Raw genomic sequence first — 16,897 nt, 5'->3', positions numbered from 1 at the left:
AGGGGAGAGGACAGAAAGAGGACGAGATAAGTAAAGCAGACAGGAAGTTAAATAAATGTATGACTGCAATAGATGTTAGATTTCTAACATGGAGAGAGGCTCCTACTACCCACCATTAGGAGGGCCCGTCCTTGCTCGTCCATGTCTGGAACCAAGTTCTCTATTGGCTTAGGGGGCCGGGGGGTGAAGGCACTCTGTGGTAGGGCCACCTCCTGGGGCCAGTCTTCTGCTGAAGGTACCCCAACAACACTGTGGGATGATAAGGCTCGTCAGCACCTTCACTGCTTCTCAAGTTCAAATCTTCTGCTAAACGTTCCAAGGCTGCTGATGATATTAACTCCTGAGTTTCTGCACACTGGATTTGTTTAAAATTCGAGGGGACTGACTTTTGACTGACTGATTTGTAAGGACAGTCGAATAAAGCTTCGACCGCTTTAATCCAGTGTCTGGATATGCTACGTTTTCCCAGGTTTAATTCACTCCCAAGAAAATATAATGTACTGGACCTCAGAAGCTGTAAGAGGAAACAAAGCCAATAATACTTACTCAAAAATCTTTCCCAGCTGATCAACATCTGAGTTTCCTCGAAATAGCGGCCTGGGAAAGAAAAAATAAACACAGTTTACTTTCGACTGCTGCTGCTTAAACACTTACGTGAGTCCCTGTCTTCATATATTCTGCTGCACACGTGATTTTGGTTCAACGCGTAAAGCATCGGTTATTGACCCACTTTAGATATGAACCCTCTGCCACAGCACACTGCAGATGAACAGGCGTAACATATACACTACTGGCTCAAGGCAAAGAGGAATGTGTGACTCCGATGTGAGCATTTGAAGTACAGTAGCCACACACTCGCAGCTCCATCTCATGTTGTCAGGATTGTGAAGCAGTGTTGGTAGTACCACTGAGGCGGGGAGGGACGGAGCGATGAAAGGAGGGAGGAGAGCAGTAGCAGGGCTGCTCGTGGTTCCTGTGGCTTTGGGCCGTCTTTGGATGCCCGTGGGCGGCCATGCCTGCCCTGGCACCCGCACAAATTCCAGTAGTCATCATCAGCACAAGCCTGCCGGCCGCCACACGGGACAAAAAAAGGCTATTTATCCCTTATGTGTGTGTGTGTGTCTGCTTTTGCTCTCTGTGTGTGTGAATGTGTGTAGGAAAGTGGGCGGGAGAGGCGTGTGAAAGAAAAGCTGGATTATTCTAACAGAGAAAGAGGTATGGGAACTAGACCTTCCTGCTGAAGCTCCCCTGAAAGGAGATGAGGAGGCGTTGCTGTCAAGGAGAGGACTTTCTCTTCTGACTGCGTTACAGTATGAAATCATGCACTGGAGAAGGCGGAGGAGGCTTCTTTTTGTTATATTCTGCTTGTTTAAGATAATCAGTCACCAGCAGATGTCAATGTAATGCAGGATATTGTCACATACAGTAGGTGTGCTCGCGTGCGTTCTGTATCCAGGCCTCGATATAGTTCAAGTGCACCCCACTTAGCTGAAGTCAACAGACTGGCTAGCCACCATGTGCTCCCTGTGTTTTCCCACTTGCAGGAAGCTTTGCATAGCTCAACACCCACACTTTCCTACAGAGTCAGACACTGGGAAATTAGTCACACAGGGGTATTTTGCACATTTTTACAGTGACAGCAAACTCTCTGTCACATGCTTTAGTTCGGAAGTAGAATGGAGACAGTGTTTGTTTCAATTATCCGCAGCCGGCATCCTTGGCTAATGGATGTCTCCTCTGCTTCAAACATCTGACTTTGAAAGAGGATCATACCACACGTGCAGATCTTTTGGGGTAAAGCACAACACTGAGGTTTGAAAACCATTTAAGATCAGACCAAACCAGTTCTGACTGTTGCAACAGAAGAAGAAGAAGAAGAAGAAGAAGAAAAAAAAAAAGAAAAAGAAATCACCTACAGCAAAGTCATCATGCCAAAACAAGTAGGGCTGATAATTCCAAGAGGTCCATTTTTAAACCTGGAGCGGTTTGTTGGTTTGTTGGAGGGGGATAACTGGATTCACATCGAGCTGGCCACTGGCATGCACACACGGTCAACAGTCGAGTGCAAATGCACACTTGCACACACTCAAGCAAGTACACACATAAGGGCGTACTAACGCACGCACGCGCAAAAGGGATTGTTTCCCACTCTGAGATTTGCATGGGTACATATGCACACACGCGCATGCACAAACGGGTGGCAGTGAAAGGAGGACTGAGACTGGGTTGGGACAGGCAGCTGAGTCACGCTTCCTTTAGTGCCAACATGGCTCTGTGTCCCTCATTCCACTGAGACAACCTCTGGAATGTGTGTGCATGTTTGCACGTGAGAGCTTCAATCTGTCTGGGTGGGAAACAGAGAGAGGGATGTGTGTGTGTGTGTGTGTGTCTGTGTGTGTGTGTGTGTGTGCGCGCTCTTTGTGTGTTGGAGCCTGAGTCAGTGTGAACTGTGTGGACATGTAAGCCTGTGCCGAGCTTGGACGTACTGTGCACACACATGCGCGCATCTTTCAGGATTTATCAATCGAGTTCCAAACTGTGAGAAAGTCAACACGGATGTGGGGCCTCTCCCGGACCATTAGCAGCACACCGCGTCCAACCTTTTCGATTGGAGAAATGTCAACAAGCAGGCGCTCTCTCTTCCCGAGTCACTTGAACATGACTCACCCCGACACTATGCCAGCCATGCAGATGCAGACTTGCATGATATTTGCTCAAATTCCTTTAACAAGTTCCCAACTATTCTCGCTACAGTAGATTGTTTTTTTTTTTTTTTCCATGGCATGTTTGATGATGAAAGTGGAGAGGAAGGTGCTTCGGGGGGGAAACCTTTGAAGTTTTATGAGTCACTGGTTTTGAGATTGGATTCGCACTTTTCTGGCCTGCAACATAAGTGACACAGTGAAGTGGGGTTGTCACTGCGCTTCAGTGAACGCACTCCTACGTCGGGTTGCTCATTTTCTCCAGCCAGCAGCCCAAACAGACACAGTAAAGCAGAAAGTCTTCACATTTGAGAAGAAGGAACAAACAAATGATTGACATTTTCCAAGATTAACCACATTATTGGCAGTGAATTTATAGTGTCAGATTAACAGATCAAGAGACTAATTGTGCAGATGAGACCTCTGAGGTGATGTTCTCATTCAGTCCCAGAAAAGGCCATTCAATTTAGGTACCAACTCCTCTCAAAGGCAATTAAACCACCAGTGGGGATTTCTGGCTTGTTGTACTCGACCGATGAATTATTCTAATCTCCAATTCAACAGAGCTGCAAACCAACAAACTGTTTTCTCATCTTCTCTTGTTCTGCACTTTCCCTCAACCACGCTGCTTTCTCTTGCCCTCTTTCACCGCTTCTCCCAGGTGCCCTTTAATCTCTAACAGGTGGCCTTTTAAAAAGCCATCTTAATCACCTGCAGAGCGGGAGAGAGAGACATAGAGAGAGAGGGAGAGAGTGTGCATGTTCTGTTCATGGCCATCAAAGGGCTCTGCCTTGCCTTCCGCCTTAAGGCAAAGTTGGACAGGTGCCAGATTGTGAAAACACACACACACACACATATACACACCAGAGCTTTTTACAGCTTATTGTGTCAGGGTGAGAGAAGACGTACCTTAACCTAGACAACGCACACACATACACACACAAAGCTCAGTGTGTTATCAGACAAGGTAGGATTGCCGATCACGGTTTGTGCATGTTTTTAAGGGAACGCTGCAGGGAACGAGGACAGGCCTCTTCTGCACATAATACAAATGTTACTGTTGCTTTAGGCTGATTCTGGCTAATTTGCTCCCAATTCTATGGTGCACATATAAGCATTAAAAAAGTTACATAGGCATGAAACGCACTTCGTTTTTACGCCGTTCATGGTGTGTTATCGCATGCTGAGTGTGGCAGAAAGAACATTTAACTTCCACCTTCACCCTCAATGAGTCAAAGGCTCAACTGAGGTATTGTGTGCAAACATGATTGTGAATACATTAGCTAGCACCCTGTACCATATTGAAACCATTCAAACAAAGCAGTGCCCATGTGAGGGCTACGCTCGCAACTGCAAACCTGAATGAAACGGATTTTTCCACTTCATAAATCAGATACACGTTTCTTTATCTGGATATTTAAAGATACATGGCGAAATATCGCAACAAGACATTTCCTCGGGGTCTGAAAACAGTTTGTACTTTCTTTCTCCTGGAATACTGCAGATCATGCCTTCATATCTGAGTAGGGCTACGAGACTAATGATCATTTTCATTGTGGATTAGTCTACTGATCATTTTCTGAACTGATTTATCTATAAAATGTCAGAAAATTTCCAAACATCAAATGAATGCCTCTAAATTGCTTATTTTGTTCAGCTAGTGGTCCAAAACCCAAAGATATTAATGACAGTATCATGTAAGACAAAGAAAAGCAGCAAATTCTCAGGACTAAGAAGCTGGAATAAGAAAAAGAAGTGAAGTTCTGTTTTTGAAAGTGACTTAAACGACTAAAATATCGTCACAATAACTGTCAAATTGGTAACAAATATATATTGTATCTTAAGGTACATAGTTGCTTATTAGCATGCATATTAGTCATTAGAGTAAAAGTACTTGTTCTGCATGACCTTATTCTCCAAGAGTTTTCCCTCAATAACCTCATAACTACTGTTCATTGACAGTAAATAAGGAAGTTGTTGAACATAAATTATGATCTTAATAACCTAACGAGACTTGATAACTCTAACCCCCAGAATAAGGTGTTAAAAAGTGCTTTATACTGACTAATAAAGAGCCATTATGCTACTAATACGTATGCTAATAAGCAACCAGTTAATGATGAATATGTGCACTCCAATATAAAGTGTTATCACCAACGTTTTTGGCTTGTTGACTGATTAAAAAAGAGGCAGAGAGACATAATGGGCAACACTGAGCGCCTGAACAGACTGAGTGAAACCACCAGTAACACCGGTCCAGATATGCCAGATAAATTGTGGTCACTGCTTCACCATCAGCTGACTGACCAAAGACAAAGATCAAAAAAGGTGGAACACAGTGTGATAAAACGGCAACTGAAGTGGTTTCTTAACATTACTGAGTCACATCCGCCCATACTGGATTATCACTGGTCTTGTTCTAAAAGCAGAAAACCAGGAATATCAAAGCAGCCCCTTATCATTCCTTATCCTGTTTTCTCTGTTAGGTGTAAACATCATCTCAAGTGTAGATCTCATCTGGCATTATAAAACATTGTCAGGCGCCACCGTTTTTCTAACGGGCTACCACATGAAGTTTGGACACATGAGCTGGACCGCTCATAAGGACAGAGTGGGGTCAGATGCAACTAAACTGGCGAGTGTACAGCAGAATATGTTTTGTGGCGCTGTAAACTATCCACTGACATCTGGTAACTGCGGAGGCCATGACATATCCAGCGACCCCCCTTTTTCCCAGTATAGAAGCATTTTCTAACATTATGTTCCCCCGCTCATCTATTTGTATACCACATGACTGACACCGTCTCTGCACTCTGTGTCAGCGCTAGAGTCCTAGAAGTGGAGCGTGGGTCGTTGTGTGTGGCTGTGCATGTTGGGGTGTGGGGACGGTTGGGGAAGGAAGCACGAATTAGAGGCAGGGCTGCTGCTCCTGGCACTCTGCCCTACCTCAGACTGACTGTTCTTATCTACTCTGAAGCACACCACTGCAGGCTAGCCAGACCCCAGTTCACTGCACATGTCAAGACACAGTTTTATATATATATGTATATGATAAAGCATGCCCTTATGCCCTGGAAAAGTCTTTGTTTCTTCCACAGGCAGGCCGTTAAACCTTATTTATTTCTTCTTCTTCTTTTATTTTTTCCCTTTTTTTTTTTAGAAAAATGATCTGTTATTAGTTTGGCTCTCCAGTGTGTGAAGTTCGTTAGACCACAAACTGACAAATACCTATACCAAGAAGCAGAATCTTGACTTGCATGCTGCAACCACAGCAGGCAGCTTGTCATTACTGTAATGGTTTGATAAGCCAACCGAAATGCCATCGCTCACAACGCATCTGACAGGTGTCATTTGAGGAAAAGATGTCAAGTTTAAGAAACACCCCAATAACGGATACTGTAACGACGGCTGGTGATTTTTGTGGGTAATATCCTCCAGAAACTGACTGAGAATGAACCGCTAATGCAAATTCTCCTCTATGTGGAATTACTACTAACAGTCAAGTGATCGTCAGCCGATCATCTATTCATACTCAGATGCTTTGCTTCAGCGTTCATGCAAACAATTAAACCACTTCACAGGCTGACAGGTGGCTCTCTGTGGTACCAGCTCCATTAGGAGACCCAGTCACAGAGGATATGAGGACGTAAATGTGTGTATACAGTATGTGTACATCCCAAGTCATTGATCATAATCTGTTGTTTTAACAGCAAATGTGGTAAATGTGGCAGCTTTCTGGGAGCAGCTGGAGAAACTGTTTCTCTCTGCGCACTTTAGAGGACCAAAAGTCCGTCTAATCCAACGTGACGCTTCTGGTACAGGGTAATGGTGGCGGACTGAGATCTCTTACTTTGGCTGTGCTAAAGAGCAGCTAGCCTGTCTGTGAGCAACGCCATGTTTGCTGTCAGACATCCATGCCCGCGGTGGCGAAGGGAGGATGCGCAGGTGGACCAAGTGGTGAACGGACTCACCGACGAGCAGCTTCAGGTTAGCTGCACAGCGAACAAGCAGCACAAAGTTGACTTAGTTACCTAGTTATCCATTTTATCCAAGTTATTCCACTACGTATTTACAGCACGAGGGGTCTCGCCAAAACTTCAGTCGACAGATCGTTAGTTGGTTCTCTCACCGTCTCCTGAACATCTCAGCGAAGATGCAGCCGACACTCCAAAGGTCCACTGGAGTAGCATAACTGGACTGGAGCAGCACCTCTGGAGCTCTGTACCACAGCGTCACCACCTACAACACACACAGCAGAAACCATTAAGAAAGAAAGATTCAACATACAAAGACACATGGACACAATCGTTCCCAATTGCTTGCAGTTCGTTTTAGCTGCCAGCAGCAGTGAGGAAATGTCACCATGCAGGGGGGCTGGGGGCTCCCACTCACACTCACACAGGGTTAATACTTCTCTGCCCCCATCTTATGCTTACGTAAGACATGAAATCATATCTGGCACAGGACGTCTCCCTGCTCCCGTTTTGGTGTACCCACATCACACAGTCTTTCCACAGCAATCCAGGGACACTCAATACTGTATGTACACGCGTGTGTATGTACGTGCAGCAGAACCAGTAACGAAACAATACAGCGGTTGACTGGACTAAACCTGGCTTGCGCATGTGAAGTGATAACAGGTCGGCTATCATTGGTAACCACTACACCCGGCTCCCTCCCCTCCTGCCGAAACAGAAACAAAAAAACAAAACACTTCCTGTCTTGCATCCAGCAACCCTGCACCCACCTGAGGTATACGGGCAGCCATTTTGTGCCACTTCACGCTAAGCACGGTTTCCAAATATGTCCCTGTAACTCTATGGGGAGTTCTGAGTGTGTGTGAGCGTGTGCGCGTAGCCATAGCCTGCAGGAAAGCAGCAGCATTGTTAACAGCTACAGTAGGGAAAGCCTCCAGACAAAACTCAGTGACCCCTAGTAAGAGAGTGGACTGGTTCCAGGTGCTTTCCTAAACTCCAGATTTTTCCAACTGCTTTTGGCTGCAGTTCCCCCCTCAGGCACTGCAGAGTGCTTATCGAGATCTTAGAGTCTGAGGCGAATGTTTGTAAGCAGAAAGAGTGCAGTGTCACCTCCATATCTTTATTAGCTGGTTCAGACGCTCCGCGGGAGTAACTTGGAAATGATACCCAGAGCTTTTTACATGCCGTCCACAAAGCCTGTAGGTGTAACATGAGAGCAGAGATCTGTGAAGGACGTAGACAGGCAAATATGAACTATTAAAAAAGCAAATCAGGCACTTGCTCATGTGCTCAAGTGCCCCCCGAGAAGTTGCTTTGAGTCAGCAGCCAAGCAACCTTATGGTTTCTAGACTTTTAGACAGGATTTCTTTCACCGGGGGAGGTTGGACGATTTCAGTACCAGGGATTTTAATCCTGTCCAAGAAACCTTGTGTGTGTGTGTGCGTGTGTGTGTGTGTGTGTGTGCGTGTGCTCCCTGTATTTCAGCATGCACACTTGTTCATCCTTTCCTAATTTCATTCCCATTGGAGGAAAACAAGTTGTGTTGTCGCCATGCTGGCTGCAAGGGTCAGCCTGTCGGTCCAGCATTTCACCCCAGACTGAAATATCTCAAAAGCTATTTGGATGGACTGCTGTGAAGTTTGGTACGGGCATCCGTGTTCCCCAGAGTCCTACAGCTGTTGTCCTCTGCCTTTTCTTCTAGCACCACAACGAGGTTCACGTTTATGTGAAATTTGTTCCTCAGAGGATAAACTGAATTTAGATTGCACCTTAGATTTGCATCTGGTACCATCAGCAGGTCAAAACACTGACCAAATCCCTGCACAGCTAATGGCTAACAGGCTAAACTAAGCTGATGCACCTGGTAAATTTTACCTGCTAAACATCTGCATGTTAGCATTGTGACTGTTTGCACATTAACACGCTGATGCTGGCGCTGTGTCTGGGTTCAGCCTTGGACATCTGAGGCAAACAAAGTGACCAAACATTACCCCGAGCTGGAATGCTTAAGCAAGGCAGCCAACAGAGACTGATAAGAGGAATAAAAAGTTTGGTCACATTTTTGCTTCTAAACTGAATGGCACTATTAATAGAGCCGGGGGCTGCATTTTGCAGATGTGTGATACTTTCTCATCTCCTGCTTCCTGCTTCAGTGGAAACAGGGAGGAAGTTGAGGCTAGTTGGCTGAGATGTGTCGGCGGAGCCACGTGACCAGAAACGAGACTGAGACGCTGAGAATGAACAGACTGACTGTTGGGGTCATTGAAGATTTTTATAACAGTGAAACCTCAAAGAAAAACATGAATGGAAGGTGCACAGCTGCCCACATAGTCAGGCACCAAAACGTCATTGATGTTTTTTTTTAACAAAAGCAAATCCAAGGCTGCGCTGCTTTCATTTTTGTAGGAATTATTTCTAACTTTCTTTGATTTTTAACTTCAAGTTTTGTGCCAAATGTTCACTTTTCAACCAAGTTCAACCATTCATGGCGTTGCTAAAGCCACCGACCGCTCAGACGCAGGTTGGTGTTTTAAAATGTGGATGGATGCATACGAGAGAAATGGTCAACATCTTCCTGCAGCTTTTGTAACGTCAGGCTCAAATGCATGCCTCCTCAGTCTACTGCATGGAGTTTGTAGCCCTGCAGAGTCAAAAGTCAGGGCTTGCATGAACACATGCAGAGCCTTCTAGGAAGAACCACAGACCTAGAGCTCAGGGTATATCCGCCGAAGTGCAATACGGAGTTATTCGAAAACCTGGCCACAAATGCAGATTAAGGCATGTATATCACACATGCACGCACTCACAGACACACCGGAAGATAGATTTTAAGCTTACTGCAATCTGAAACTACACCCTGACTACTTGTACTGTAAGAAACGTTTTTTGTAGATGTGCATCTATGGCAAGGTGGTCTTTCACTCGATCTTTGACTGCCATTATTCTATATTTTTCTGCCATTGAACTCAAAAATCCTGCCCCATCTGTGACAGTCAAACTCAAACCAGCTGCTTCCTCCTGAGGACACTTCTAAAAATGGTCACACATGCTTTCATTTGCATGGTTAATGCATTTCATTCACATTTGTTGGGGACTATTTTCAGCTTCAGACTAATACACATTTGTTGCACTAGTTAGTATTTGCAGCACCGGGACGACCAGCCCGTAACTAGTTTCTCAAGTCTAAAGCTGTTCTTTACTTTGCCTGTTATTGTCAAATCATTAACTCTCTGCCCCTCAAATGGCTCATCTCAGACCTCAGATTCAGGGTGCTCATTTTCATTTCCAAACAAACAGTCCACTCTCAGCACTGCTTTCCACTCAGCAATCCTCCTCACCCATTCCTCCTCCCTCTCTCCTGCAATCTCTTGTTCCCTCTCCATAAAATGCCTGTTTCTGTAAGCCCGTGAGTCTGTAAAACACATATGTCTGAAATGCAGTAAAGTCTACATATAACAGTGGGAGAGCCTGTAATATCCATGAATGCATTTCGATCACAAACGGCTTCACAGTCGCCATAAAAACACTCAAACGCCTCTGTATTAAGTAAGTCTCAAGTCTGTCACACTAAATATCTCAAACCTACTACTCTGACAAAGGAACGTGCTCTGAGTCACGGCCTAAACACACAAAGTAATAACTGTTTTCATGGAGATGATTATAACAACACATAGACTTGCTGTAAAAGGAAAAAGGACATTCCCCAATTGCAATGTTTTTCTGTGCTTTTTTTTTTTTTTTTTTTTTTGGCCCTTTCCCTTCCTCTTCTTCCGACCACGTTTGCATTCCTTCTTCCTTAGTCTCTCTTTCTCACCGTTCTCATTCTCTGTTCTGCTTCACATATCCCTTCATTACACGCTCTCCCTCCTCTGTGCAGGCCACATGAACACAGAGGTACAGGCATACATACATAAAGTATGTGGGACAGTCAGACACAGAGAGAGTGAGTCAGCCCTGAACTGTGCAGTACAGCCTTTTGCTCCTAGGTCAGCTGCTTTGCATTTTCAATCTGTCTCTCTGCCTATCTGACACCCCTCTTCCCTTCCGCATGGTAACAGAAAAGCCAGAGGAGGTCAGATAAAGCCGAGGGAAGGAAAAAAAAGGGAGAGTTAGAGTGAGAGACATAGAGTGTGTGTGAGGCTGACTCCAGATTAAAGGACAACATTCTGGGAATTCCTCTCTGCTGAGAGCATCCTCCCCCTCACCACCACCACCACCACCACCACCATCCTCCTCAGCCCTCACTGCTGCTCTCTGCTCCCCGCTCCGCTTCAGGGAGGAAATGGCTTCTCCTGCCCCAGAGGACCTCCAGACCTCCTGGGCCGGACCTCCAAGCCTGTCTGACTTTCAACATCCGGACCTGTGCCACCAGCGCACTGTGCATGCACAGTGGAGGGATATGACAATAGGGTGCATGCATGTGAGCGCGGGGGCGTTTGGTTTGTGTTATGTTTGAGTACTTGCACGTGACTAAGTGAGCACCTGCTTTGGCTTGGATTCACGTGCTTCAGTGCCAAGTGCTTTTTGTGTGTGCGTCTGCAAATGTATGCAAGTTATCTGCAGCGTGTGATTGATGTTTTAAGGATAAGTCCAGACTGATACACACATATACTTGCTTTCTTGCTACAAGTTGGATGAGAAAATTGAGATCACTCTTATGTACGTTCAATGTGGAGCTAGAGATGGTTAGCCTAGCTTAGCATAAACAGCCTGGCTGTGTCCAAAGGTAATACAGCTGCCTTGCAGGACTTCTAAAGCTCGCTAATTAATATCTTCTACCTTTTATATTCCGGGAGCAAACGGGATACAATGTGTTAGTGAGCTTTAGAGGTGGTGGTAGGTGGACTTATTAAACTTTGGACAGTGCCAGGCTAGTCGTTCCCAGCTGCTCCCAGTCTTTATGCTAAGCTAAGCCGATCGCCTGCTGGCATTAGCTTCATGCTTAACAGACAGACATTTAAGAGACAAACTGCTGTCTTGTTGGCATCCTGTTTGACCACTTGTCCCCCACGTTAAGTTATGTTGAAGTGTTCTTAAATCCCAGAAATGACTTTAATGAGCATAAAGGTATAGTGACCAATAAAAATGATGGCCCAAACTACAAAAAACCAAGTTACAATAAACCCATATTGTCCTTTAAATCAGGGGCAAATTATATTTGGAGTTGTTAGGAACCACATTTTTCATCCCCCGCCCTCATGACACTCTGCATGTGGACTTCCAAGGAGGACTTCTTAGTGACCTGATGCCATGAGGACGACTGAGGCCGGGGATTAAGGCTGCAGCGCCCGAGGCACTGGGGCTGATGGAGCTTGGCCGGGGGCCCGTGTTTACATTCCCTCTCACTGAGGAAGCCCAGGATGAAAGCGCACCACTGCGCACACAGACACATACCATCTACACACACATGCACACTCACAGACGAGCACTTTGGATGCACCAGAGACCAAATAACTGTTGTAATTGAATCAATAAGAGCATGATTGGAGGTTTTAGCTTTCAACAATTACTGAATAAAGGGGAATAAACGTTGCAGCGCATTTAAGTCTCTCAGGTAAATGGCTCAACTGTTTCATGCTTTGAGTCTTAGGCTAGAATTTGATTACATTCCTGAGAGCAATCCACCACAAATTAAAGTCTTCCTATGTGAATCTAAGGAAGGAAAACGGATAAAGGCCTCCAAGTGTATAGGCAGGCCGCGTATGGGAGAAGGAGAGCGGATGTTATAATAATAATATGAGCAAAACTATGCACTCTGAGAGTACAGTGGAACTGAGGCTGTAATGTTGTGTCTCCAGAGAGGCCCCATTCGAAGCTCTAGCAGTCAGCCATGTTGTAAACACCATTATTTCACTCCTCCCTTACTTTCCCTCTTTCTTTCTCTTGTTCTGCAAAAAGGACAATTTACAGTCCCAACAATACAGCTGCACCAAGCCAAGAAAGGAAATAAAGAAGGAGAGAGAGAGAGAGGGAGAGAGAGAGACGGTTCGAAAGAGAGACGAGGGGGGAAAGGTAGAGGCTGAGGGAGGGAGAGACAGAGCTACAAGGCTAGAAAGAAAAGTGCAAGAGCAGCACACAAACTGTATACAGTAAAACAGAAAAAAGGGGCACTACAACTGTTGCCAAAGTATGCACAGTGTACAGGAATGCAGCATGGGGCCCTCGGCGAGCGAAACAAAGACAGCACAGTCAGTGGCTCTCTCTCCCCAGTGCTACCACATCCGCACATCATTAGCTGGAAAATTCCTGATATATGCTGTAATTTTTTCTCTTTTTTTTCCCCTCCTCTTCCTCTTTGCCGTTGCTGGTACAGACAAGGCTTTAATATCCAGATGCCGGTGTGTGCGAGTGTGTGCACATGCTCAGTAACCCCTTTTCCCCACCTGGAGCGCTGCCAAGAGACCATCAACAATTAATACAGTGAAGTGCAGAGGAGAGTGTGAGCGTGTGTGTGTGTTTGTGTGTGTGTGTGTGTGTGTGTGTAGGGGGGCACTACCGCCGCTCTTTCGGACACACTTAGCAGGGGGTACACACAAGATGAGCTAAATAAGACCTGCATTGTGCATGTTAGGGTGCATATCTATATGTGTGCAAACAGTAATAACAATGAGATTGTCTGCGTTTGAATGTGTGTGTGTGTGTGTGTGTGTGTGTGTGTGTGTACAGTACGCCCGTGTTCATGTGTGTGTGAACTGTGTGTGTTTGCTTATGTCAAATTGGGGCCAGCCCCTTCGCTCCAGCCGGCTGCAGTCAAAGCAGAGAGGATGACTTTTCCTTTTTTTTCCCATGCAGAGCCGTTTGAGGAGATATCTAAACATTCCCAGAGTGCGCTGCACGTGCTCTCCTGCGTGCAGTGCAAAGGGTTTTTCCCCCCTCCCTCTCCCTGCCGCTGCTGCCTGCCTGCTTGCCTGCCTGCCTGCCTTTCTGTCTGTCCAGAGTAGAAACACATTGTCTGGCAAGAGGAGCGATTCACAGACAGGACTGTCCGCTTCATCCTTGGTCATCACTGAGAAATTTCAGTTTCATCAGCCTTAGTTCCTGAACTCTGTTGCACTGCTACTGATGCTGCACGGTTTAAACATTTAAAGATTATGGGAGTCATGAAACTGCAAAGGAGTTTTCTTGCAATGAGTGTCTTAAAACTGTTATATAAAGATTTGTTTTAAATAACAACTGTAAAACGAGGGAAAATCTTCAAGAAGCACGTTGTCTGCCTACTTCAAGACATCTTATCTGTATCATTATCTCTGTCTTATAAGATTATCATAGCGTGCCACAAGTCAGAAAACACCAGTCTACACACTTTCCCCTGACCCACACTCACAGATTGTAACGTGCACTCATACAGTCAGACCAGGGCCCACAAATGGGAAAGTTTCACAGTGAAAACACAAATTCAGACTGAATAGAGTCTGACTGCTCTTGAAAGCTTTGTATTGTAAAAGCCTGTCTGCTGTTTGAGCACGGGCAGGAAATCTGGTTTCAATTTGTTTAATGTCGTCTGAGATATGGGTGTCTTATTCTGGTAATCGTAGTGGGAGGGCTATGCGCAGAGGGAACTAGGGGGAAGAATTGGGAAAATACCTTCGATCAGGTAACAGTTTCACTCTGCATGTTGTGTGTCACCAACAACAAGTTCACAAGAGACTGTGACCGTGATTGTGTTAGAAGATGCTGTTTTAAAAATGTTAGCGATAATAATTGATTCATGTGATCAAATAAGAAGGGAGCAATGTATTTAGCTGAAAGGACCGGGCGTGGAGTCCCAGAATGCCTTTTGGCTGTCATGTAACTAAATAATAGCGTCACTAAAGATAAGCTCAGAGGGAAGACAAAAAAACATTTGCGCCACTAATAAGCTTATCTTGTCATCTCCTGTAAATCACGGCTGCCCCTCAGTTTATTTTGGTTTCCAGCTAGAAAACTATAGTTTGACAACAAGTGCTGACATAAAACTCTGGTGGCATTCCCCTTGAGTTCTGCAAATCCAATTTGAAAGGCAACGACATGCGCATGACAGGCATGAGAGCGGAAGCTAATGGGTTTCATGGGACCATCCCATCAGCCTTGTTCTACAATGGCTGCCAATGTGTGGACGTAGATGGAGAGACCACCATGGTCAGGTCACTGGAAGCCATCTTTTTGAAAACAACACCTGACCTAACCTCCTCCGTCACCTCCACAGTTACCTTCCCACTGGGAGTCGTACATGCAGCTAATGGTTCCTAGCCAAGTCAGTTCCTAGCTAAGAGTTCCTTCTAAAGACCCGTTCACTGAGCTGCTGCTGACAGCAACTTCTACTGAAGAACGGAGAAAACTCCTGTTAATCCAAAGGTTGGGTTTGTCCCCTGTTGCTGTGGATGACATCATGTTTCATGTATTACTTACACCACAAGAGTGGGGGATTAAACCAGATTTATGTGAGAAAAGTGCATTTTGGTTTGATGAATAATTCTAATTGACATATTTTTAGTTCATCATTGCTGCATCGGGCATGTGCAGCGCTTTGATTATCCTAATTTATGACTGGCTATCTGAGTGAAGCAGAACCTTAGTTTGAATGTCCATTGTCTTTTGTATGTGGCCGAACTTATAGAACTAAGCTTTACATTATATTTGTAAGGTGTCACTCGCTCTGTTGAGTTGTAATTGGTGGGACTACTTATGTTTTAAGTCCAAACTTTGCACACTGGAATGTCAGAAAGTGAAAGATGCAAATTTATTCCTATGGAACAATTCTGACACAGAGGTAATTCAGTGGGATTTATGTAGATAAATGCAAAGTAACGTCAATATATAAACAGCATTAAAAGACAGTACAAAGTACATAAAACAGTAATGAGAAAATTAAAAGATAGTATAGTGTCTGTGATTAAATTAGATGTGAGAAATGGTAAATCAACGCCATTCCAGTGTGCTCTCAGACCAAAAGTCTGACAGTCAAGTCTGACAGACAAGTGAGGACTCTCCGTCCTCAGCCAGTCAGGATTCAGTCATCTCCTGAATCTGACTGCATGGGTCCAACACAGATGATGACAGCTCTTCATCTAACTTGTTAGAAATACACATTTTAGCAGTATTTTGGATGTTAGAGAGTCATGTTTTAAACAGCATTACACAAAGAACTTTCAGCATCACTGCAGACTCCTTGGATGTATTTTGCTACAGCATTTACTCCAAATTCAAACAACATCAAAAGAAATGTCAGAAATGGGATCTCAACAGAAAAAAGGCCCCTCTCCACTCTTTTCTGGTATGTCAGATTAACCCATCAGCTTTTCCCATCTGCCCGTCACTCAAGGCAGCACAATGAGCCTTTAGCCAGACTGGGGTCATTAAAAAACCATCAACAAAGCAACGGACCTCCAGGGACTGCCAGGGGCAGCCTAATCTGGACCCCCGTACCAACCCAATGGGTGGTCTCCCTCCCTCTCTTTCCCTCTCTCTCTTTCGGGGAGGGTGAAATATGTGCAACATGGTAGGTGGGTGATGCCGATGGGGCCATCAGTCACACGCAACCATGCATGTGCAAATGCACCCAGACTCCACTGTACACGTTTTCATGCGCGCGCAGAGACCACATTTTCTGTCAATGACATATTAACAAGCCAGCGTGTTGCTAGGTGAGAAAGCAAATTCATCACCTAAAAGAGACGTTCAAGCATTGCTGGTAAATCAACAGCAGAAAGTACGAGAGTGCTACTTTCAGTTAGTGACGCTGGGAAGAAAGAGGGGAGCAAGGGACTCTTTTTGACGACTTTATGCAAATGCTCACTTCAGCCATCTTGTCATTCTAGAAGTGCTAAATGAATCACTTTGAAAGTGAGAGAGAAGTGTCTTGTTCGCTTATGCAACAGCAGTTCTCCAAAGCCCATCTGTCTGCCAGTAACGGTGGCATTAGGTGACTAAATAAGCAACTGCTGGTCTGTTGGGCAAAGGGGAAGATCCTCTTAAGCGCTGTGTGTATTTGTGTACATGTGCGCTGCATACAGTGTCGATTATCTGCTTTTATTAGCAAGAGGAAACACTGAATGGATGAATGACGATCGTGTGTGTGTGTGTGTGTTTGTGTGTGTTTGTGTGTGTCTCTTGGACTGATAGGGGGATTCCAGACACAGGCACATTAATCTAGAACCGAAGATCCCGTGCTCACGTTGCAGCGCTCCACTCCAGCGCATGCGTGCACTAACACATGCACGCTCAGAGACACACACACAC

General features: G+C 45.1%; 1 protein-coding gene across 2 annotated transcripts in view; it reads right to left on the bottom strand.

The window, feature by feature from the left end:
- cdk6 (cyclin dependent kinase 6) overlaps positions 1 to 16,897 on the bottom strand; it is a 35,774-nt gene that overhangs the window by 3,334 nt on the left and 15,543 nt on the right. For both annotated transcript variants that reach the window (XM_076755244.1, XM_076755243.1), the window contains exons 5-7: positions 6,832 to 6,941; positions 547 to 597; positions 114 to 249 (exon numbers count right to left, since the gene is read on the bottom strand). In XM_076755244.1, the coding sequence (XP_076611359.1) occupies positions 114 to 249; positions 547 to 597; positions 6,832 to 6,941 (297 nt within the window). The remainder of the gene's footprint in view (positions 1 to 113; positions 250 to 546; positions 598 to 6,831; positions 6,942 to 16,897) is intronic.

Source organism: Chaetodon auriga, chromosome 17, assembly GCF_051107435.1.
Source record: "Chaetodon auriga isolate fChaAug3 chromosome 17, fChaAug3.hap1, whole genome shotgun sequence".
In the NCBI taxonomy this organism is placed as follows: domain Eukaryota; kingdom Metazoa; phylum Chordata; class Actinopteri; order Chaetodontiformes; family Chaetodontidae; genus Chaetodon; species Chaetodon auriga.
This window is presented reverse-complemented; position numbering and strand designations above follow the sequence as displayed.